At 37.9% G+C, this 22,915-nt stretch overlaps 1 protein-coding gene across 2 annotated transcripts in view; it reads left to right on the forward strand.

Moving 5' to 3' along the window:
• Positions 1–22,915, forward strand: part of SACM1L (SAC1 like phosphatidylinositide phosphatase) — a 49,948-nt gene that overhangs the window by 17,518 nt on the left and 9,515 nt on the right. Inside the window, exons 3-13 of one of the 2 annotated variants that reach the window (XM_026717832.2) lie at positions 402–476; positions 5,576–5,703; positions 6,884–7,033; positions 7,633–7,692; positions 9,056–9,089; positions 9,909–10,010; positions 16,498–16,583; positions 16,699–16,785; positions 18,477–18,545; positions 18,623–18,702; positions 22,172–22,270. In XM_026717832.2, coding sequence (XP_026573617.1) covers positions 402–476; positions 5,576–5,703; positions 6,884–7,033; positions 7,633–7,692; positions 9,056–9,089; positions 9,909–10,010; positions 16,498–16,583; positions 16,699–16,785; positions 18,477–18,545; positions 18,623–18,702; positions 22,172–22,270 — 970 coding nt within the window. The remainder of the gene's footprint in view (positions 1–401; positions 477–5,575; positions 5,704–6,883; positions 7,034–7,632; positions 7,693–9,055; positions 9,090–9,908; positions 10,011–16,497; positions 16,584–16,698; positions 16,786–18,476; positions 18,546–18,622; positions 18,703–22,171; positions 22,271–22,915) is intronic. The other variant, XM_087916753.1, reaches the window with a different exon arrangement.

Consider the following 22,915-nt stretch of genomic DNA (forward strand, 5'->3'; position numbering starts at 1 on the left):
TTATATAATTCAAAAAACAGTCCTTTCCAGCCACACACAATCTTTCACAGAGAAGACATGATCTGGAGGTTTCATACTAAATATAGACTCATTTAAATCAGGAGTGTTAATAATTATTAGTTTTAATTTCCACCGGTTTCTTTGAGTCCACTGTAAGTATGTCAAAGTCTGATGATGATGTAGGATTAATATCAGTTACTATAAATGAAATGTTGATTTTGAATTTTTAATCTAGAATTTGTAAGTAAATAAAAATATGATATAACATGTCAAAACATTTTGTACTCTTTTTATTTTTAAAGCTCAATTTAATAAAATAGTAATTATTACATACATAGTGTAATTTAAACAGTGTTCTTGAAATATTTCATATAACAGTTCATGCTGTTTTTCTTTTGCAGTTAAAAAAGATGTTCCACCTTCAGCTATTACCAGGCAAATATGTGGTATTTTGGGAACAATCCGTCTAGTAGCAGGTATGAAACTTTCAGAAGTGAAATAAAATTACAACCAGAAAACTGAAAACTTATTATTCTCCACTGAGTCGACGGGAGAATCCAGAGTGGATAGTCTCATGCCACTTGCTCTGAGTTGAATTCTGAGGACATACTTCCTGATAATGGTCCTCAGTCTCAGCTCATTCAGACATCTCGTCTGAACTTTTGCAATTTTTTCTAATCCCTGGATTCTTTCATTTTCACCAATAAAAAGACAAAACAGCACCGGAACAAGTGGCAGAAACCCCCTAGAAGCTTTCCATGGCTGCAGAAGGGGGTTGGAATCCCTGTTTGATCGATTGTTCAGTCATACTGCCATTACAAATAGTTGCAGCAGCAGTGTTTCCACTTAAGACCGCCAAACGGTTAGGAGCGAGTTTCTAAATCAGCCCTTGAACACTCCGGCACTTGCTACTTTTGTTTCGAGTCACCTGCTCTCTGAGGGCTAGAGGATAGCTGCGGCAGCTGCATGCTGCATAAGACTGCCTTTGGAGCTGGTAGCAAGTCCAGCAATTTGTTTGCAAATCTCTGGCTTGCTGGAAGAAGCTCCAGATTGCTACCACAGCTGCGGAGGGGCTTTCCGGAACTGAAAGCAAAAGCAACTTGTAAGTGCCTGCTTTGTTGCTGAATCAGATTTGGACTAACTGTGAGTTACAGGGAATTTGGGATCAGAATGGACACTGGCGGGGCTGATTGTGAGGGGACTTCCTGCAGAAAGTGCCTCTATCACCTTTGCCTCAGGCCAAAACTAGTAAGAGGCCAGCTGGATCCAGGTCAGCTAAGTCAGAGACTGCAGCCAAGCTTAAGGCCAGAGCTCTTGCTTCCAAATCAAGCACAAACACAGGAGGTTGCAGGGCCCAGTAGCCTACATGTACAAGCTTGGTCTCCTGGGAGTTCTACCAAGCAGTATTTTCAGCAGGGCCTTCCTTTGCCTTCAAACTTCCCAGCTTCTGCTAGTTCTATGGCTGGGATAGCTGTAGCTACTGGAGAAGGTGAACATCTTTTTGCAAGGGCTTTTCCGGAGGCTACCTTCACTCCTATAGCAGCAGGGCTCTGCCTAGGGGAGCCTCAGATTCCAGAGATGCCCTCTTATATGAGAGCTTGGATCTCACAAGCCATTAGATAGGAGATAGCTGCTGAGTTCCAACAGCATCAGCAATTGCCCACATCAATGGCTGAGCATGATTTGCAATCATATCAGGGACTCTATGCTGGTGAGAGGCCACCCTACAATAGGCCTTATTCTCCTCAAACTTTGTTGAGAAGTCAGTCCTCCATCTCGGAGGGGGATCTATGTGACGATAAGGATTTGTCTGAAGATGAGCACCTGAGCCTCCAAAGGCCTATTCCATCCCAATCTATTTAAACCTCTATTCTTCAAGGCTAAGAGCATGGCTTGTCTCAGGAAGGATATCCAAGATAGCCTTCGAGATGAGTTGGATACAGAGGACTTCATCTTTACAGAAAAGACCATGGAGGCAGATGCCAAACCTGTGCCCAAGATGTTCCTCAATGTGATTAGGAGCAGTGGGTCACACCAGGGGTTTACTCCTGACCCAGCAGTTCGGAGACTACATTCTTCAACGTTGACCCTAAGCTACTGGATGCAATTCAGGTTCCAACGATGGACGCTCTTGGAGCGGCCTTGACTTCATCGTCCATGTTGCCACCTGGCGCAGAGGATGTGCTTCAAGCTGAGGAAAGAAAGGAGAAGATGTCTCTTTGCAGAGCACATCAGGCGGATGTCTGGGCCATTAGGGCTTCCATGGCTGCATCTTTCTTCACTCGGGCCCCATTGCGTTGGCTCAAGCAGTTGCAGGAAAGACCTGCTGAAAACTTTCAAGTCCACCAGGACCTTAATAAGATCATTGCAGCTGCCGAATTTACACTGGATGCCACACTGAATGCCGCCAAGTTTTCTTCGAGGGTCATTGCCACTTCGGTCATGGCCCATTGAATGTTGTAGCTCCAGCATTGGAATACGAACAACAAGAACAAGTGGAATTTTGCTTCCACCCACTTCCATGGGGAGAGGCTATTTGGATCAGTTCTTAGTGGAAACCAGAGGCAAGCGAAATATTCTTCCATCTCACGGCAGGTGAGAAGACTCTTCCACCCTTCGCTCAATTTTAGGAGGCCCTCCTTTAGACAGGAGGAAGTTGGGGCAAGCTTTCTCTGACAGCAATGGCCCCTTTTCCCTAGATCCACCTACCACGCAGATAGACCTGTGTTTGGATCCAGGGCAGTGGTGGGATTCATTTTTTTTTTACTATTGGTTCTGTGGGCGTGCCTTGGTGGGCATGGCAAGGGAAAGATACTGTCAAATCTCCAGTCAGATGTGCTATTTTGCCAGTTCTCTGAACTACTCAAAATTTCCTCTACCGGTTCTCCAGAACTGGTCAGAACCTGCTGAATACCACCCTTGCTCCAGGGGCAGGCAGTAGTCACAGGGAAAATGTCCCTTTCGTGGCAACAACAACAGATCCTTCTGACACTCCAAGTGACATCAGGATTCATCTTCCCATAAGGGGCCATTTGGGTCTCTTCACAAATCTTTGGGAGCAGACCATGACAGATGCCTGAATTAGGGGTACGATAAGAGCAGGGTTGTTCCTAGAGTTTACCTCATCCCCCTCCCCCTCCCCAAGATTTTTCATCTGCTGCCCCGTTTCCAGAGGTCCAACAAAAAGGACTCAGCAATCCAGCATTTGCTGGACATTTAGGCCATCCAGCCTGTTCCTGCAGACAAGAGGGGACAGGGCTTCTATTCAATGTTGTTCATCATCCCAAAGGCCTCTGGGGGTGGAGAGTGATTCTCAGTCTCAAGGGACTCAATAGGCATCTGGTCTACAGAAGATTCAAGATGCATTCCCTCCATTCCATTCTGCAAGGATTTGGGAGGGCAACTTCTTGACTTCTGTGGGCCTCAGGGAGGTATACCTCAATGTGCCTCTTCATCCACATCACCGACAATTCCTGCAGTTTTGTTATGCTGGGTGCCATTTTTAGTATATAGCCCTTCCATTCAGCCTGTCATCAGCTCCATGGATGTTTACCAAGATCCTGGGGGCGGTGGCAGCATACCTCAGGGCCTTTCCCATCTGGATCCAGTGCTACTTGGACGATATCCTGATCGAGTCCTCATCGTGCCTGTAAGTGGAGAAGGATCTGCATATCACAATCCCTACAGGATCATGGCTTCTCAATCAACATGGTCAAAAGTCATTTGGTTCCCTCAACTAAGTCCATGTTTGTATCTTTTCAGCCGTCAACTCTGGGACACAAGGTTACGTCTTCAACTGTAGGACGATGGCTAAGGGCTTGTATTGCCAAGGCATGCAAGCTCCAGGCCCTCCCAGTGCCCAGAAAGATTACAGCGCATTGTACCAGGAGCATGGCCATGATGGCAGCTTGGGCGATGTAGGCCTCTGTGGAGGGGATTTGTTGGGCAGCGACTTGGTCATCACCATCACCATTTATCCAGCACTGTAGACTGGACACCTTCACATCTGCAGAAACAGCCTTCAGCAGGCAAGTCCTGCAAGGAGTACATGTCGAGGCAAGGAATCCAGACCAGACCAATTCCTGCCTGTAAAACAGCCAGCTTTGGTATGTCCCACTCTGGATTCTCCTGTCGACTCAGTGGAGAAGGGGCGTTGGTGCTTACCTGACACACCCTTTCTTGGGGAGTTGATGGGAGAATCCAGTCCCACCCTATGGACTGTCTGGTCCAGAGTCCAGGAGGAGTTACCTTCAGCTTAGAGAAGGACAATTGGATTCACTTCACCTTCGTTTCGACTGGGGACCTTTACCAGGGAATCATGTCCTCAGAATTCAACTCACTCTGAAGAGCACATGACCCACTCTGGATTCTCCTGTCGACTCCCCGAGAAAGGGAGTGTCAGGTAAGCACCAATGCCTCTTTTACCTTATTAAAGTCATGTTGCATGTAATCAGTATATCTTACTGTGGCTTAAGTTACAGCAGCATAGCTTTTAATACACATAGAATAATACTTTATTTGCTGACTTCTGAAATGTCAAACAGATTAGAATAGGGTTGTACAATTTTTATATCTCTGAATATCATGCTATATACAAGGTAGACTCATATCAAAAAGATAAAAATGGACATTAATTTTAACATTGCAAAGGAAAGGGAATTATTTGGGAAAATGATATAGGAGGAAGAGAAATCCACTAAACAAACATATTTCGTTTGGGAGAAAAGGAGATATAGCAGTTTTTGAAAATGGTCCAGTGAGGAAGGTTAAGGAGAAAAGAGTGAGGAATCAGAATGACATGATAGCACTAGTCAAATTTAGGGGGAAATGCAGGGTTTTCCTGAGTATCTGGTAATCTGTATGCAGGCTATAGACCCTAAGTTGTGTACCCATTGATAAATATGTATAGCTGGAATGTTTTTTTTTTCATTGAGGGCTTTAGAAATTTGGAATGTTAGCAATTTAGTAGAACCTCAGTTTGTGAATATATTTTTGGCATAGGAAATTCTTGGGGTAAAAGAAAATTAAAGTATAGTTCTTAATACAGGTAGTCCTTATGATCACAATTTAGCCCAAAATTTCTGCTGTTAAGTGAGACATTTGTTAAATTAATTTTGCCCATCTTACACCCTTTTCATAGTTGTTAAGTGAATCGCCACTTAACATTAAATTAGTAATAAAATTGTAACGTGAATCTGGCTTCCCCATTGACTCAGAAGGTCAAAAAAGGTGATAACATCACAGGATATTGAAACCATCATAAATTACCAAAGATCTGAATTTTGATCACATAACCAAGAAGATACTGCAATGGTCATAAGTCACTTTTTTCAGTGCCCTAGTAACTTTGGTCAGTAATTGAATTGTTGTAAGTTGAGGACTACCTATAATGTGTCTGCTTCAAAGAAGGAGGGGTGATCTAACAAATATAATAATAATATGAATAATGAGGAGAAATAAGGGGAAGAAAATGAGTTTTACTCCCTCTGCTCATACTTCTCTCTTTTTTCTTTTTTACAAAAAATGAGACATAAATAATAATCATCAGAGCTGACCATATTTTGTTATTTTACAGGCACATACCTTATTGTAATAACAAGAAAAAGAAAAGTAGGTGAATTTTTCAATCATGTAGTCTGGAAAGCAATTGATTTTGACATCCTCTCTTACAAAAAGACAATGCTACATTTAACTGATATTCAGGTATGAGTTAATATGTTTTGAATGTTTAAACATTTGGTGTAAAATAAGTGAAAATATTTGAATATGTAATTTCTCTGAAATTCAGCAGCTAATCCATTAAAGGGCCTCATCAAAGGGCCTCATGAGGGCAGACTTTTCCAATGCCATTTGAAAAGCTTTCTAGACTAAAATTCTGTGCTATATATAAGAATTTTCATCATAATATTTGCATGTGTGATTTTTGGATCTTGAAAGTTTTCAAAGCCATTCCAAAATGATTGTTTTTTAGTTTTAACTGAAAAGGCTCTTTCACTTTAGAGTAATACAAGATAGCTCTCAACGTACAATCACAACTGAGTCCAAAATTTATGTTGCTAAATGACACAGTTGTTAGGTGAGATTTGCCCCATTTTATGACCTTTCTTGCCATAGTTATTAAATGAATCACTGCAGTTGATAAAATAACATGGTGGTTAAGTGAATCTGTCTCCACTATTGATTTTGCTTATCAGAAGGTCACATAAAATAATCACATGATCTCTGAATACTGCAACCATCATAAATATGAATCAGTTGCAAGTATCTGAATTTTGATCACATGACCATGAAGATGCTGTAGTGGTTATAAGTGTGAAAAATGGTCACAAGTCACTTTTTTCAGTGCTGTTGTAACTTTGACCAGTCACTAAATAAATGGATGTAAGTTGAAGACTAGCTGTAGTTTTTAAGTTTAGATTTTTAGCATTATTATTTTTCAATTTAGCATATTAGGTTGCCAATTTGTATGTGTGAGGGAAAGGCTAAAACTAGGAAACTAGGAGTTCTAGACCCACCTTAGCCCTGAAAGCCAGCTGGATAACATTGAGCCAGTCACTTTGTCTCAACCCAACCCACCTAACAGAATTTTGTTGAGTGTAAATCAGGGTGAAGAGCGAATATTAGGTACGTTTGCCACCTTGAATTATTTATAAAATAATAAAGTAGATGGTCTGGTATGATTATATTTTTAGTTTTTCTGAAGGTACGCATTTCTTTACTGACCCTCATTATAAATGGAGCTGGATCATACTGTAATGTGAGAAGGCTATATTTTTGCCTGTCCAAGAAAAGAAAAACTTTTGAACACTTTATCAAATTTTATAAACTCTTAGTAACAAAAGGGACAAGAATAAATAAGTAAAAATTCTTTTTCATTTATCAGTTACAGGATAATAAAGTCTTCTCAGCAATGATTAGTCATATATTGAGTGTGGATGGATTTTATTTTTCTACAACATATGACTTGACACACACCTTGCAACGATTGGCCAATACCAGTCCAGAGTTTCAAGAAATGAGTTTGCTAGAGAGGGTAAGAATATTTCTTACAAATTTTTTAGAAAAGCAAGACATTATATAGAGAAAAAGTGTGTGTGTTTTGAGTAGATTATCTTTGTTTTTAAACACCCAGTGAAATATTTTTAATGTCATAGTGACCAAGGTAGAATGTTTCAACAAAGCCTGATGGTTTTTAAATTGTCTGTTCAATATTTCTGTGAATCCATAGTTCATTTACTCCATATTCTTACTCTTCTTGTGCATTTTTCTTATGTATATTTCTGAAAAAAATGTGTTAGCTTCTTATTTAGTCATCCTTGGAGATCAGTTGAAATCTTATATCATTTTTCCACTAATTAAACTGCTTCTATTAGGGGGATTGGAAAGTACAGCCATGGTGTCTTCCCAGAAACCTATATACTTCTTTCAGATCTGCTCCATAATATTTAGAGGGCAATCTGAAGCATATTTGGAATAGGAAGCTACAAGAAAAAGAAAAAAGTCCATTACCTGGCAGGATTATATTGTGCATTAAATCCTAATTTGCTTTGTTTCTGATAGCTTTCTGTAATTCTGCTCTGAAATCTAAATCTAACCCAAACTTAGTTTTTAATTGTATTTCTGTTTTTACAGGCAGACCCACGGTTTGTATGGAATGGACACCTTCTTAGAGAACTTGCTGCTCAACCTGAGGTAGTTCATTCTGCTGGGCATAATCTCCAACATGTTAATTTGTATCTTTATAGCTTTCTGTTAATCCTCTTGTAATGTAGTTGGTTGGCATATTTGATTTGTTCATAAATAATTTTCTGTAGCTACAAAAATTAATAAATTTAATCTTTATTGATAGAAATCAGTTAGCATATGGCTCATTGAAAATTTCCATGAGCCTCAAGAGCAGAGGAAAAGATGGGCTGAAGCAATACAGTGTGCTTATTTATACTAGCTTTATCAATCAATTATGCTTAGTATAAAAGTCATTTTTAAAATTTTGAGGCTTGGAGCTCCATGCACCCAAACTCATTCAATCTTGGCAGGGTTCAGTTGAAGTCTGTTGTCCTCCAGTCAGGCCCTCACAATCTCCAGACAACGTGAGAGGCCTGGCTGGAGGACAATAGACTTTGACTGAACCCTGCAAGACCGAATGACTTTGGGTGCATGGAGCCGCAAGATTAGAGACTTTGACATCTTAAGTTCTGGATGAGGCGGCTCTAGCCCAGATGAATCTGGTCCACGACATGGGGATTCTCCTGGGCTTGTGACTCCTGTTCAAAGAGCAGAGGGCACTCACAACTAGGAAAGGATTTGCACAATTTCAGGTTATAAACCAGTTGCGGCCTCTTCTGGATTAGGAGTTCCTGGACTCAGTCATTCAAGCCTTATTCATCTCATGTTTGGATTATTGCAATGCATTCTATATGGGACTACCCTTAAGAGCATTTGGAAGTTATAGATGGTTCAGAGTGCGGCAGCATGGGCAGTTTGGGGGGCCCTAAGGGGGCATATAACACCACTACTCTGTGAGCTGCACTGGCTGTTGGTTTGCTTTTTGGTGACATTCAAAGTATTGGTAATCCCTTTTAAAGTTCTTCATGACATGGGTCCAGGCTACTTGAGGGACTGTCTTACCCCATTTGGATTGGTTCACCTTACCCATGTCGTCAGAGGAGGCATGTTGCAGGCCCCAGTGGCTATGATATTCCACTTGGTGGGGTCCAGTAAGAGCCTTATCTGGCATTGCTCCTGACCAATGGAACAACTGCAAGAGCTTGAAGATCTGAGAGATGCCTTTTAAAGAGTTGAAGTTTCTCTAATCACTCAGAAATAGAATTCTTATCTGCACTCACCTTCAAATTGAAAATGATAAGCTCGGCTATTTAGTATTCAGAATTAAATATTTTTTCCAGTTCTGGGTAAATGTGATGGAGAAAATTCATAACCAAAGAGTCATTGGCAAGTGCGCTGCCTCAGAAATTGAAAGGATGGATGGTGGGTGGGTGGATAGGAGATGAAGATGGGTCAGATTCTTTAAATATATTAACTTTCCTGTTTTTAGCTCCATAGGTTTGCAGTTCCAGTTATGCATGGTTGTATCCTTTTGCTTGCCTGGCATAGAAACTCAGTGGGTATGAGGGATTGCTCTCAGACAAATTCCAGTAAATGATACATAGAGAAAGAGAGAAATACCTTGATGATTTGTAAGTGAAAATTCAGAACTAAACATATTTTTAGTCCTTCACAAGATTGTTACAAGGAAAATTTGGGGAAAGAGTGCTGTGTATGCTCGTTGGACACCTGGAGGAAAGGCAGCATATATATTAAACATCCATGTCTTCGCATATTTACTTATTTTAACCAGACTATCTTCCTATTATGTGGTCCATCAATTTTGATCTTTCAGCTGTCAGACCTGAGCCTTTTTTATTTTAATGTGATATTTTTGTGAACCACAAAAATATTGGACCTATGTTATTGGTTAGGTTTATTTAACATATATATAATTTCTTTGTGGTACATAGAACCATTTGTCTTGTGAGATGAATGGCTATATAAATTTGAAAAATAAATAAAAATTAAAAGATAATGACTTCACCTGCAGAAATTTAATAAGCAGTTTTTTTTCCTAATCCAGTTCTTAGTTATTTGGTGTTCTCTTTCTTCAGTATTCATTAATTATTTGGAACTAGTAAAAAACACCACATTTTTTTCTTATTAAGCTGAAAATGGTGAAAAATGTATCTCTCTCCCTACATTTTAGGATATTTTTTCTAGTTATACTATGTTGAACATTCTGTATTGGAACACAGAAAAATGCCATTTTGTTCATAATATCCACTAAATATTCTAATATTTTTATTTTTTTTCCAATAAGTGTTAACCTGTATTCCTTAATTGCTGTTTTACACTAGTTATTATTATGCATACTAGTTCCATTAATGATAAATATTTCGACTGGATTCTAATTTCTCGAAGAAGCTGTTTCAGAGCTGGTGTACGCTACTATGTGAGAGGTAAGATTTCTTTGCAATTGTTATATGAATATAAGCAAAAATTATACTTTGTGAGTTATTCTCTTAAATTGCCACCCTTTGTCAGTACTAAGAGAGATTTTGCTAGAAAATTCTTGTAGCGCTTTTAATATTTGTGTTGATTTATTTTTTATTGGTTAAGGGTAAGTGGCAAACTGTTATAGATTGATTTTAAGAATACACACACACACACTTATTGCAGGCTTAATTTAAAATGAAGATTAGATTTAATGTGAAAAACTACAATTTCAGATTTCTTCGTAACCAGGAAGCCTAACATTATTGCTGAGCTCTTTGAAAGATGGATGGAAATCAAAATATGTCAATGAACATCTTTCCTTTATATAAATGGATCTGAGGGAAGGATAAGAAAGATAAGAATTCCATTGATGTATTGCAAAAGTGGCATTTAGTGATCTTTATTTTTCCTTGAACAAACCCCTTCTGTGAGTCTGCTACAGTTATCTCATTTTTATCTCATGTTTCTTTCTGAAGTGGCATGCCTAGAAGTCAGTATTACAGTTCTCTGGATTTTTATTATCATTTTGCATGTATAATTGGTAGAGAAGTATTTCCCTTTGTGATTACTTAAACATCATAGTTATAAAACAACTATATCCTATAATAGCATTACCATTAAAATCAGCAAAAAAAAGTAAGAGAACACCTGTCTGATCTTGACGAATACAAATCACTAGGACCTGATGAATTACATCCCTGAGTTCTAAAAGAGCTGACAGATGTCATCTCAGAACCACTGTACCACATCTTTCAAAAATCCTAGAGCACTGGGGAACTACCAGAGGATTGGAAAACAGCTGATGTGGTTCCCATCTTCAAAAAAGGAAAAAAAAAAGTAGACCCAGGAAACTACAGACCTATCAGCCCAACATCAATACCCAGGAAGATACTGGAAAATAAAAAAAAAGGACAGATCTGCCAACCTCTAGAAACAAGTAAAGTCAGCACAGGTTTGTTAAAAACAGATCATGCCAAACGAATCTTATCTCATTCTTCAACATAGTGACTAAATTAGTAGACCAGCGAAATACTGTGGACATAATAGACTTCATAATAGACTTCAACAAGGCATTCAACAAAGTACACCACAATCTACTTCTTGGTAAGCTAGAAAAAAATGGGATAGATAGCATCACCACCAGATGGATTCGTAACTGGCTGACAAACTGTATTCAACAAGTAGTCCTTAAATGGTCTACGTCCACATGGAAGGAAGTAAGCAGTAGGGCACCATAGGGTTCCGTCTTAGGCCCAGTACTCTTCAATATCTTCATAAACGACTTAGATGAGGGAATAGAAAGGGAACTTACAAATTTGGAGATGATACTAAGCTGGCAGGAATAGCTAACACTCTAGAAGATAGGTTCAAGATCCAGATGGATTTTGACAGATTACTGAGCCCTATTTAACAAAATGAAATTTAATGTAGAGAAAAGTAAAGTCTTACACTTAGGCAAGAAAAACCAAAATTACACAAATAGACTGGGTGAAACCAGGCTTAATAACACTGAGAGGGATCCTGCAGTCTTACTGGACAACCAGCTAAATATGAGCCAGCAGTGTGCAATGGCAGCCAAAAAAGCCAATGGAATCCTAAGTTGCATTAACAGAGGGATACAATCAAGATCAAGTGAGGTACCAATACTCTATAAAGCCTTAGTAATACCACACCTAGAATGCATTCAGTTTTGGTCACACACTATAAAAAAGATGTTAAGACTCTAGAAAAAGTGCAGAGAAGAGCAACCAGTATGATTAGGGGACTGGAGACTAAAACATATGAAGAATGGTTACATAGCTAGTCTAGTGAAAAGAAGAACCAGGGGAGACATCATAGTAGTGTTCCATTTTAGTGTTCTATTTTCTAACGCACCTGAAGGCCAGACAAGGAATAATGGATGGAAACTGATCAAGGAGAAATTCAACCTAGAAATAAGGAGAAATTTTCTGACAGTGAGAACAATCAACCAATGGAAAAGCTTGCCTTTGGAAGTTGTGAGAGCTTCATCACTGGAGACTTTCAAGAAGAGATTGGACTGCCACTTGTCAGAAATGGTGTAGGGTCATTGTTGAGGTAATTCCCCGTTAGGAGAATGAGCGCATACAGGGAGACATAGTGAGAGTGGTGAAGAATAACATACAAACAGCACACAACTACACTGTATAGCAAAATGTAGGTTTTTACTTCCAGTAAAACAGTTAAGCAATGTTCAAACAAGCAGTCCAAGTCATTCACAGTTAAAGCAGTCAGTTTTCAGACCAGGGATAATCCAAATAACAAAGTCCAGTATCAAAAACAGTTCATTAACAGACTTACCTCAAATCCAAGAATAACGGTCAATAAGGAAAAATGGAGGTACAGCAACACTCTCCAGAAATACCAGAACAGAACTAAAACAACCCAGGTTTCTGGCTCCATCTTATGGCCATTTGAGGAACCACACCCAATTACAGTTTTAGCATTCTCTTAAAGAGACAGTATTAAAATGTCTGTCCTGGTTTATATATTTTCCAACCCAACTATTAGGTGATTTACATTCCTAACATTCTCCCCTTTGGGTAGGACAACATATACAACCTTACATTCTAAGTCCATAATCCTCACAGCAAGCCTTATGCTTTACAGAGCCTTCGGCTTTTGTAAAATGATCTGCGATGTTATTTTCTGACGTACAGTATACCAGCTTAATCATCTTACTTTGCACACATTGTCTCACATTTAAATATCTTAAATCTGTGTGTTTTGTTCTTGTCTTAAGAGCAATATTTGAAAACATTTGTATTGCTGATTGGTTATCTTCATAAACAATAGAATCTGTTACATCAATTCCCATGTCAATTAATAGTTGTTTATAACAAACTAAATCTGTACATAATAAAGACAAACATGAGAATTCAGCCTCCATTTTTGACAAACTTAGATGTTTCTGTCGAATAGATCTCCATCCAATCAACACCTTTCCCAATAATACTACAGTACCTGATGTAGATTTACGTTTATTTATGTCTGTAGCAAAACTTGCATCAACATATGCAGTTAAACTCAGTTCATCTTTAGGCTCCAAATACAATGCATAAGATATCGTAACACACGTTTAGCAGCTTTCCAGTGCCTTTCATTTGGCTCAGCGTTAAATCTCACTAATTGGTTAACACAGTTTGCTATATCTGGCCTTGACCAATTACTGAGATAAGATAAACTACCAATCAAGGACTGATAAATGTTCTTATCAAAAACAGGACTTTGAACATCACTACAGCTAAATCCTGGCTCATTGCTGTTTTAGCTGGTTTACAAAGTTCCATTTTAAAACTTTTTAGTAACTGGTTAATTGTATCTGTCTGTGAGATTTTGTATCCTCCCCTAGTTTTACCTATCTTTAATCCAAGATATTGTTTAATTTCTTCTAACGGTTTTATCTTAAATTTCTTCTCTAACAGATATTATTTTAGTAGCTTCTTGTTCAGTTTTGGTGATTAATGCTATGTCATCAGTAAACAATAGCAACAATGACACTATACCATTACTTTCCTTTTTAAACAAACATGGATCAGCCATGCCAGCTACAAAACCTGTCTTAGTTAATTCTTTAACTATACACTGGTTCCACTCATATCCTGATTGCTTCAAGCCATAAATACTCTTTTTCAATCTCCAGCAATCAGTTGTATTATCATTTTTGATACCTAAAGGTTTCTTTAAATATATAGTGTGTTGCAACAGTGCATGCAGATATGCCGTTTCTATATCTAAATGATTTAGAACCTATTTCTCTTTACCTACCCACACTAATGCTGCCCTTAATGTAGTAGCCTTCAGACTAGGTGCAAACACCTCATTGTAGTCGTTTGCTGTCTGATTGAACCCTTGTGCTACTAACCTGGCTTTATGGGTAACGGTCCCATCTACACTAGTCTTAAGTTTATAAACCCATTTACATCCTATGGCATATTTACCAGATGGTAACTTAACATTTTCGTATACCTCCAACTTTTTTAATGATTTCAGTTCCTTATCCTTTGCTTCCTGACAAGCAGCCTGATCCTTAGCAGGATACAGTTTCAGTTCATTATAATTATTTGGAACTGTATTCACTTGGCATGGTGGTGAAGAATAACACACAAACAGCACACAGCTACACTGTATAGTAAAATGTCGGTTTTTACTTCCAGTAAAACGGTTAAGCAAAGTTCAAACAAACAGTCCAAGTCATTCACAGTTAAAGCAGTCAGTTTTCAGACCAGGGATAATCCAAATAACAAAGTCTAGTATCAAAAATAATTCATTTACAGACTTACATCAAATCCAAGAATAACAGCCAATAAGGAAAAATGAAGGAATGGCAACACTCTCCAAAAACACCAGAACAGAACTAAAACAACCCAGGTTTCTGGCTCCATCTTATGGCCATTTGAGGAACCACACCCAATTACAGTTTTAGCATTCTCTTAAAGAGACAGTATTAAAATGTTTATCCTGGTTTATATATTTTCCAACCCAACTATTAGGTGACTTACATTTATAACAGCCATGATTGTGAATCTATGGTATGTGTGCCAGAGGTGGCACACAAAGCTCTCTCTATGGACATGTGCACCATTGCCCCAGCCCAGCTCTATCAGGTTTCTACATTGTGGTTCTCATCGTCGTTTACAGGGAATCAAAAATTTGTGGGACTAAAAAAAAAAAATTAACTCAATCAATTCCAACTTCTTCCGAAAGACAAAGATCTCGCAAAGTTGGAATTGATTGAGTAAACTTTTTTTTATTCCCAACAAACTTTTGTTTCCCTGCACACAATGGTGAGAAATGCGACAGAGAAACGCAGCAGAACTGGAAATCAGGTAGGCAAAGAATGATTGGGAGAAGCAAGGTCCTGCGTGATAGTGGGTGCGGTAAGCTCTGCAGTGCAGTGCTGCAATGGTGAAATGAAGAACAGAGTGGCCCTCTCTTCTCCCTGCTGCTCCTGCTTGGGAAAAGTGAAGGTATCTAGGTGGTGAGTGGTAAAAGCTCTGTAGTGTGGTGCTGCAATGGCGAAATGGACAACAGAGTGGCTGGTACAAGGTGAGGAAGCTGCTTTCCCTCTCTTCTCCCTGCTGCTCCTTCCTCCCTCATGCTGGCAGCTCCATTTCCCGTTTCTACATAGCAGCGCAGTGCTCAGGATCCACTTTGATAGCATGGGGGGTGGGATAATTTTCCTGGCCAAACTAAACCCGCTGTCTCCCCTACATTGGGCTCAGCTTTGATTGGGTCATTCAGTCAGTTGATGGCTCTGGTGGCGGCTCTTGTGGCGATGAAGAAAACAGCCCTGCCTCACCTCGCTGCACCTCCTGACACCAAGCATATCCAGCCGTTCATGGCCTTTCCTTTGTCTTTCTTTCTCTCATGGATCACCGTGTACAAAAAAACCAACCAAGCCGCCCACTATAGCCAAGGCCATCCCACTAAACAAGCAGTAGCTGTGGTGGTGGCGGTGGCAGCAGAGTGTAGGGCAGAGAAGTGAAGAGTATAAATTAGTAACTACCCATATTGTACTTTTCAACCTTAGGCAATCATAGTATTTGGCTGAATCTGTGGGAGAAAGATACTGGGTGTGTTTGTGGAATAAGCATATTTCTTTATTGAAACCGCTCATGAGACAAAGAAGCAGAACAAAAAAGGCTATCTTGTATACAATGCATTCAAAGCATCCCTAACCTTGTCTTTTTCTGCAAGATACAGGCCATGTACAAATAGCTTTGCCCTTCCCCCTTTCTTGTTTTGAATTTCCTGTCCAAAGCTAATTGGATTTTTTAGCTTGGAACCAAAAGTATCTAGGCTCAGACTGTCCCTTCTGTCCCGGACAGGACATTTTATGGTGATACAGTTTTCTTTTAGATAAATAATTAATGGGTATTTAGTTATGAGGAAGGCGATGTCTCTTTCAATAATAAAACTATTTTAACAAGAAATAAAAATATAGAGAGAAAATTGGGATAAGAAAATGAAGAGAAAAACCAAGAAATTATATTACAAACATTTTTCTTTTTGTTGCTAAATGTAATATTTCAAAAGCAGAAAAAAAATGAAGGGGCATAAAAGTGCATTTAGCTTATTTATCATTATTTTAGGTAGTAAAACCTAAATTCAGGTTAAGTTGCTGTGTTGGCACTTTATGATAAATAAGTGGGTTTTGGGTTGCATTTTGGGCATTTGATTTCAAAAAGTTTGCCATCACCGGTGTAGGGTCTTCTGCTTGATTGGGGTGGGGGGGGGGTTGGCCTAGATAACCTACAAAGGCCCTTCCAAGTCTGTTAACCAGTAACCTACCATTTTAAAGAGTCCTATCATACACTTTGGTTTTGTTGGATCAGTTTTACTGTATGAAAGCTGTCACAAAAATGGCTTTCAATTAGATTTGAAAGTAACAAGGGTTGTTCTATATTTTAAATGCTTCATGTTTCATAGGTATTGATTCTGAAGGACATGCAGCTAACTTCGTAGAAACGGAACAAATTGTACATTATAATGGAAACAAAGCTTCTTTTGTCCAGGTAATTTGTATTATGCTGTGATGCTTGTCTAGTCTGTCTACATTTTATCTTACAATAAATTGACTTGGAAGTTCTGTTTTTGTTGTAAGTTTCACTTATTACCTTTGTTTTCCAGACACGAGGATCAATTCCCTTTTTCTGGTCACAGAGACCAAATCTCAAATATAAGCCAAAGCCACAGATCAGCAAAACAGTAAACCATGTGTGTATTTTCTATCCTTTTTCCTGTCTGTAGAAGAGGTGTAATATACAGTATTCCTATACCTATGCAAATTGCCTTTAGTTGCTTAAGCAATATTTAACTTCAGGCTGCAGTTCCCAATCTTTATATGGCTCACTATGTCAATATGAGAAAACTTTGAAAAATATCCTGCACACCAGGAGTTTGCAGTGTCAGACCTGCAACAGCATGGCATGCTAGTCTTTCTTGAAGATGATGTTTGCAGATCTCCAAAATTAAATAAATATTAATTGCTGAAAAGATGTTGAAGTTTCATGAGATTGCTGACTCATTATGTATGTATATGTGTACATGTATGTTTTTTTCTTAATATAAAATACAAAATTTAAATTACTAAATTTTAGAAAGTAATATTTATACCAGAAAAAATTCTTCTCATCCAATCATGTACTGTCTTTATCAAAAAGTTTCTTTCCCTCACAAAATGCACTTTACAAATCCAAAACGACAATAAAAAGACTTGCAGAGGAAAAAGAACCTCCCAATTCATTAAAGGTCCACAGCTGTTAATTTGTAATTAACTTAAGACAATCTAAAGAAAAAAAAAACAAAATGCAAGCGTGTGTGTGTGTGTGTGGTATTCAGCTTTGTTCGGGTATTTTCCCATGCTGTCATAGTTGTGCTTTTAAAGTTGTAGCAACATTACGGCAGAATCTCATCTGCCATCATCAGGCTTCTGTATAGTGTTTGAACGACGAACACAATACCGAAGCCAGATGATGGCAGATGAGATTCTGCCGAAATGTTGGTACAACTTTAAAAGCACAACTATAATGACGTGGGAAAATACCTGAACAAAGCTGAATACTATACATATAAATACCTGTGAAAACTTAACACACACACACACGCACACACACATATACGCACGCACACACATATACATATATACATACATACATACATCCTTATCCTTGAAATTAGGGAATTCAGTGATACTAAATATTTTTAATATGTCATCATTATCTGTCTCTTTAAAGCGATGTTCATTTTGTGAGGCCCCAAAATAGTAGCCCAGTTACTTATAAAGCTATTTACATTGGGTGGCTGAAGTTTCATTTGTGAAACTATTGCTATTACATGTTTTTTGGCTGTAAATATCTTCTGTTTCCAATAGTATTTTCCACAAACTTGGAAGGGTTTTTTCCCCCAATCTTTTCCAAAAGGACATCTTCCAATTATGTTGTACGTGCCACTCTTACAAGCTGAAATTCAATGAGTTATAATATTAAACATATTAGCAGAGTGATTTTAAATCAATAAAATACCCCCAAAACTTGCTCTCTGCAGTAAAAGTTTTAAATTGATGTTAGAACTAGAGATTTTTCTCATTGCCCCCATCCCCATCTCCATCCCCAAGACTTGTGGCAGATAAATCTGTCACATCAGAGACAAATTTGTGGAGGAATTAAAAGAACAAAAGTTTAGTTGAAGATTTATTTCATAACCTAACTGCCATGAATATACTTGTCCACGGAGAAATGCTACCATATCTTACATTTGTGTAAAAAATGTACAATTTAATTCAAATGCAATTCAATATATATTGTGTTCATTGTAATATTTCTGTTATTTTCTTGTATCAGTTTGTATTTCTGTTCAAAAGAATTCTTATAACAGCTGTTCAATATATGTATTGTACTCTCTTTTAGATGGATGGCTTCCAAAGACACTTTGATTCACAGATTATTAGCTATGGAAAACAAATGATTGTTAATCTGGTAGGATTTTAATTCTACATCCAAGAATTCATGTTGTTGCTGATGCTGTATGTAACTGTTTTGTGCTTCCTTTACAGGTTAACCAGAAAGGCTCAGAAAAGCCTCTGGAACAAACTTTTTCAAAAATGGTAACTGGTTTAGGAAATGGAATGATCAAGTATGTATTAATGGAATGTGCTTGCATCACTTTCAATATACTTGTTGATTTAGAGCATTTAGTAAAGTATCTGTATAGTCAGAGATATGTGGATGACATGTATTTTAGAGCAGCACAGATTTCTTTTAAACTTTATTTAATTTTGCAAACAACATAAGGGGTTACGGTATAGTTTGCTTTGGAGAGCAAAGATTTTCCTTCATACTATGGCACATAAGCAAAAACTTTTTTTTTCTGAACATAATGCTAATGTGTGTCCATGTCCCTTCAGACTTCATTATTGCCTACAAGGCTTCTTCCCTTAGAGAAGCATACTAAAAATAAAATTTAAGATTTTCGCTTTGTGCTATAGTTTCCTGTTTATTCCTCCCATTAAACACATACATTTTTTTTCTAATCATGTTGTATCCCCTGAAAATGTTTTTAGAAAATAAATGTGAAAGGGAGCTGTTGCTTCTTCCTTTTTTGGGGGGAAGTATGCCTACCTAACCAAAAAGTTACAGACAGGTCTCAGGTGAGAAAGTAGTAGAAAGCAATGTAGAGTAAATCAGTGTTCTCTAACCATAGTGGCAGAACATTATGGACAAGAAAAGAAAGTAAAGAAATAAAATCTCATTGGCTGGAAACTGGTCAGTGATAGAATAATTACACCTCGTTTTGTGAGCTTTAATTATTTGACATTTGGACATGTCAAAGCAAATGTTATACAAACTTATGCACCAACAGATAACTTAAACAATATGATGAAGGACAAACTTTAAAGACAACTACAAGATATTTTTAACAGCATTTCAAATTATGAGTTAAGGATCCTGATTAGGATGCTCGATTTGGAGGTGATTAACACAGCTTAGGGAAGGTGATTGAAGCACACAAATCTTCAATTCAGCTCAGTAATAACGGAGAGTGACTGACATCCTTGTCATGGACTCTCTATTAGAAACACATACTTCCAACATTCACAAATCCATAAGATTACCTGGCAATCACCGGATGGTTGTCCTTTCAATGAAATCAATTTTATTTATATTATTTGGAAGTGGAGATTGTCTCTCCATGATAAAAGAATATAAAGAGGGGCAGACATTGAAATTACTACTGGAATTAGACAAGGCTGTATTATATCACTGCTCCTCTTCCTTGTGGCCCTTGACTATATTATGTGACAAACATCACAGATCAGGAAAAGCATTCATTATTCTGACTAAAACTGTCTTGGTGACCTGGACTTTGCAAATGATATTGTCCTGCTTGAGGAAGACAAGACAATACGTCAAGTGATAATTGCCTTAAATGAAGAAGCAACCAAGATTGGCCTCAGGATAAGTGCCAAGAAATCAAAGATCATGTATGTTAGTTCCATGGCATAGATAGAGGGGATCAAACTCAAATTACAGCGAAGAAGTAGAAATAGTTGGGTTAGTGTAATCTCCAAAATGGAGAGATCCAGAGATGGATATCAAGTATCACGTTGAAAAAACAAGTTATTTTTCAGAAGATGAATAAAATCTGGTCCTCATCATCTATGTCATTAAACTTAAACTCCATTTACGCACTTCTATACTGATTCTGACAATCATTTAGGCAAGCAAGAAGGTATTAGTAATGTTCTGACCCAAACCCTTTTCTAATAAGACAAACAATAATCAAAGGGAACAGAAACCTTTTAATGAGTCTTACAATCCCTGGTTAAAAGGCTGCTGCAAACTAACTAACTTTGATAAGCACAAACCTTGTCAAAACTGTAGGAGACTGCCAAGAATCACAGATAAAAGATATTTCACAAGAGTCCAACTTAGGATACTGTAATGTCCACAAGGCTGAGTTTCAAAACATCTTTGCTTCCTGCAAAGAACGTTCGTGGCTGGCTTTTATCTTCTTGAAGGAGGGGCCAGTACCTTGCAGCCTTACTCCCGAGTTGCCCATGCTGTTGCAGCTACTCTCTCCTGTGAGCAATCCTGCGCGCAGGCCTCATCGTGCTGCTGCCAGCCCCCACAATCTCTGAAGGCAGCAGTCTACTCCCTAATGGTCCTGGCCCCTCATCTAAATCCTCACTCTCAGCCATCCGCACCTGCTGCCAGATAACCACAACAAGTATTAACAGATTTGACATCGTCCAACAAAGATTCCTTTCATGAATCCTAAAGATATATGCTATTTTGACTACATTATTAATGAAGAAATGCTTCACAAAGTTTATTAGGCAAACTACATACAGAAGACTCCAACTTGTACATCATATTATCGGCATAGAAAACAGATCTTCAAGGTGGAAATGAGATAGACTCCCCCTCCTGATGACAAATGACTAACAGCACCCTTGAAATACATGGCAGAAAATATTCATGGAAGACTTAAAGATTCTATAAACATCACATGAGCAGTATTTGCCCAAGACTGAAAATTCCTTGCTGCTCAATATATTGCATATAGCATGGGAAGATCTAATGCTAATGACCATTATGGAAACCATTTGGTGATTGTACTGGTAACATCCATGTTAAAAATCTATCTCCCTAAAAGCTTTATAACCCCCATGGGGAAGCAGTAAAATCCCCCAAGATGGGATAGGAAGATGTAAGATATAGGCATCTTAAATCTAAGATGATGGCAGCTAATGTTTCATTCAGGGGTGGAGACAGGAATTCCTATAGGAACTTCCAAGATAAGGGAAAGCTTACAATTAGAAATTCTGACTGCACTATCAGTAAGCCTAAGGTAAAAGTAAAGGTTCTCCTTGCACATACGTGCCAGTCGTTTCTGGCTCTAGGGGGTGGTGCTCATCTCCGTTACAAAGCTGAAGAGCCAGCGCTGTCCGAAGACGTCTCTGTGGTCATGTGGCTGGCATGACTAAGTGCCAAAGGTGCATGGAACGCTGTTACCTTCCCACCAAAGTGGTCCCTATTTTTCTACTTGCATTTTTTTTACATGCTTTTAAACTGCTAGGTTGGCAGAAGCTGGGACAAGTAACAAGAGCTCACTCTGTTACATGTGCTAGGGATTTGAACTACAGACCTTTCTGATTGACAAGCTCAGCATCTTAGCCACTGAGCCATTGCGCCCCTATAAGCCTAGTATCCTATCATTTTCAGTAATGTAATCTTTAGAAGTTTTTGTTTTTGTCCAAAATAAAAAACAAAACTGTAGCCCATTCATGAAGAGTAAAGAATACAAAATGTTATATGTGAAAGTTATTTTTAAAAATTCAGTGCTTAATATCATTAATGTTTCTTGAAGAACATTCCTTAACCTTACCTGTATAACCTTGCTATCCAGTATAAATTTTCACTGTGTCTAAAATAAAATAAAAGTTTAAAAATAGTTATATAGGTGTTGTATTTTGAAGGAAAATCTTACCACTACTTATTAGAAATTGCCCAGAAAATTTATTTTTTTTAATGTCTATATGATTCTTTAATTTAAATACTAGCCAATGCTTGTTTTATTCACGTGTTTTTTCTTTATCCAGGTATATAGCCTTTGATTTTCATAAAGAATGCAGTCATATGAGATGGGATAGACTCCAAATTTTACTGGATCAACTTGCTGCACCTCAAGATGAATATGGGTAATATATGCATCTGAAATACAGTAAGCAAACATATTGTGAATAGCTGAAGCTGTCTAATAATAGCAAGTGCCTGATGTGCCTGTTTTCTGCCAAAAAAAACCAACAACCCCTCACTCTTTTCATAATGTTTAAATATTATGATCTGAGGATACATTTATATAGGCTGTAATAGAAAACCCTGGGTTATTATTGACAAGAAAGCATATCCATTTGAATTTGTATAGGATTGTGATCCAAAGGATCTCATTATCTTTTGTAATCTTAAGAATGTAAAGATTTGTCTACACTTTTGTCATATAATGTATTGTTTATGTCAAATGTATAGATAAATCTGGATATATTTGAATTTGCAAAAAATAATTGTTAGGAAGTTAGCTAATTTCATTTTAATCTAGAAAATATAAATAGTCTTCCATTAAAAAATGGCTTAATGCTTATTTCCAATTGCTTATAGATTTGTAAATAAGCAGGCCTTGACCTACAATTGAGCACAAAAATTCTATTGCTAAATGAGATATTTATTAAGTGAATTTTACCCCATTTTACAAGTTTTTTTGCCACAGTTAATAAGTGAATCACTGCAGTTGTTAAGATAGTAACACAATTGTTAAGTGAACCTTGTGTTCCCATTGACTTTACTTG

The sequence above is a fragment of the Pseudonaja textilis genome, chromosome Z, assembly GCF_049901715.1.
Source record: "Pseudonaja textilis isolate UNSWEBS1 chromosome Z, rPseTex1.2, whole genome shotgun sequence".
NCBI classification, from domain to species: Eukaryota; Metazoa; Chordata; class Lepidosauria; order Squamata; family Elapidae; genus Pseudonaja; species Pseudonaja textilis.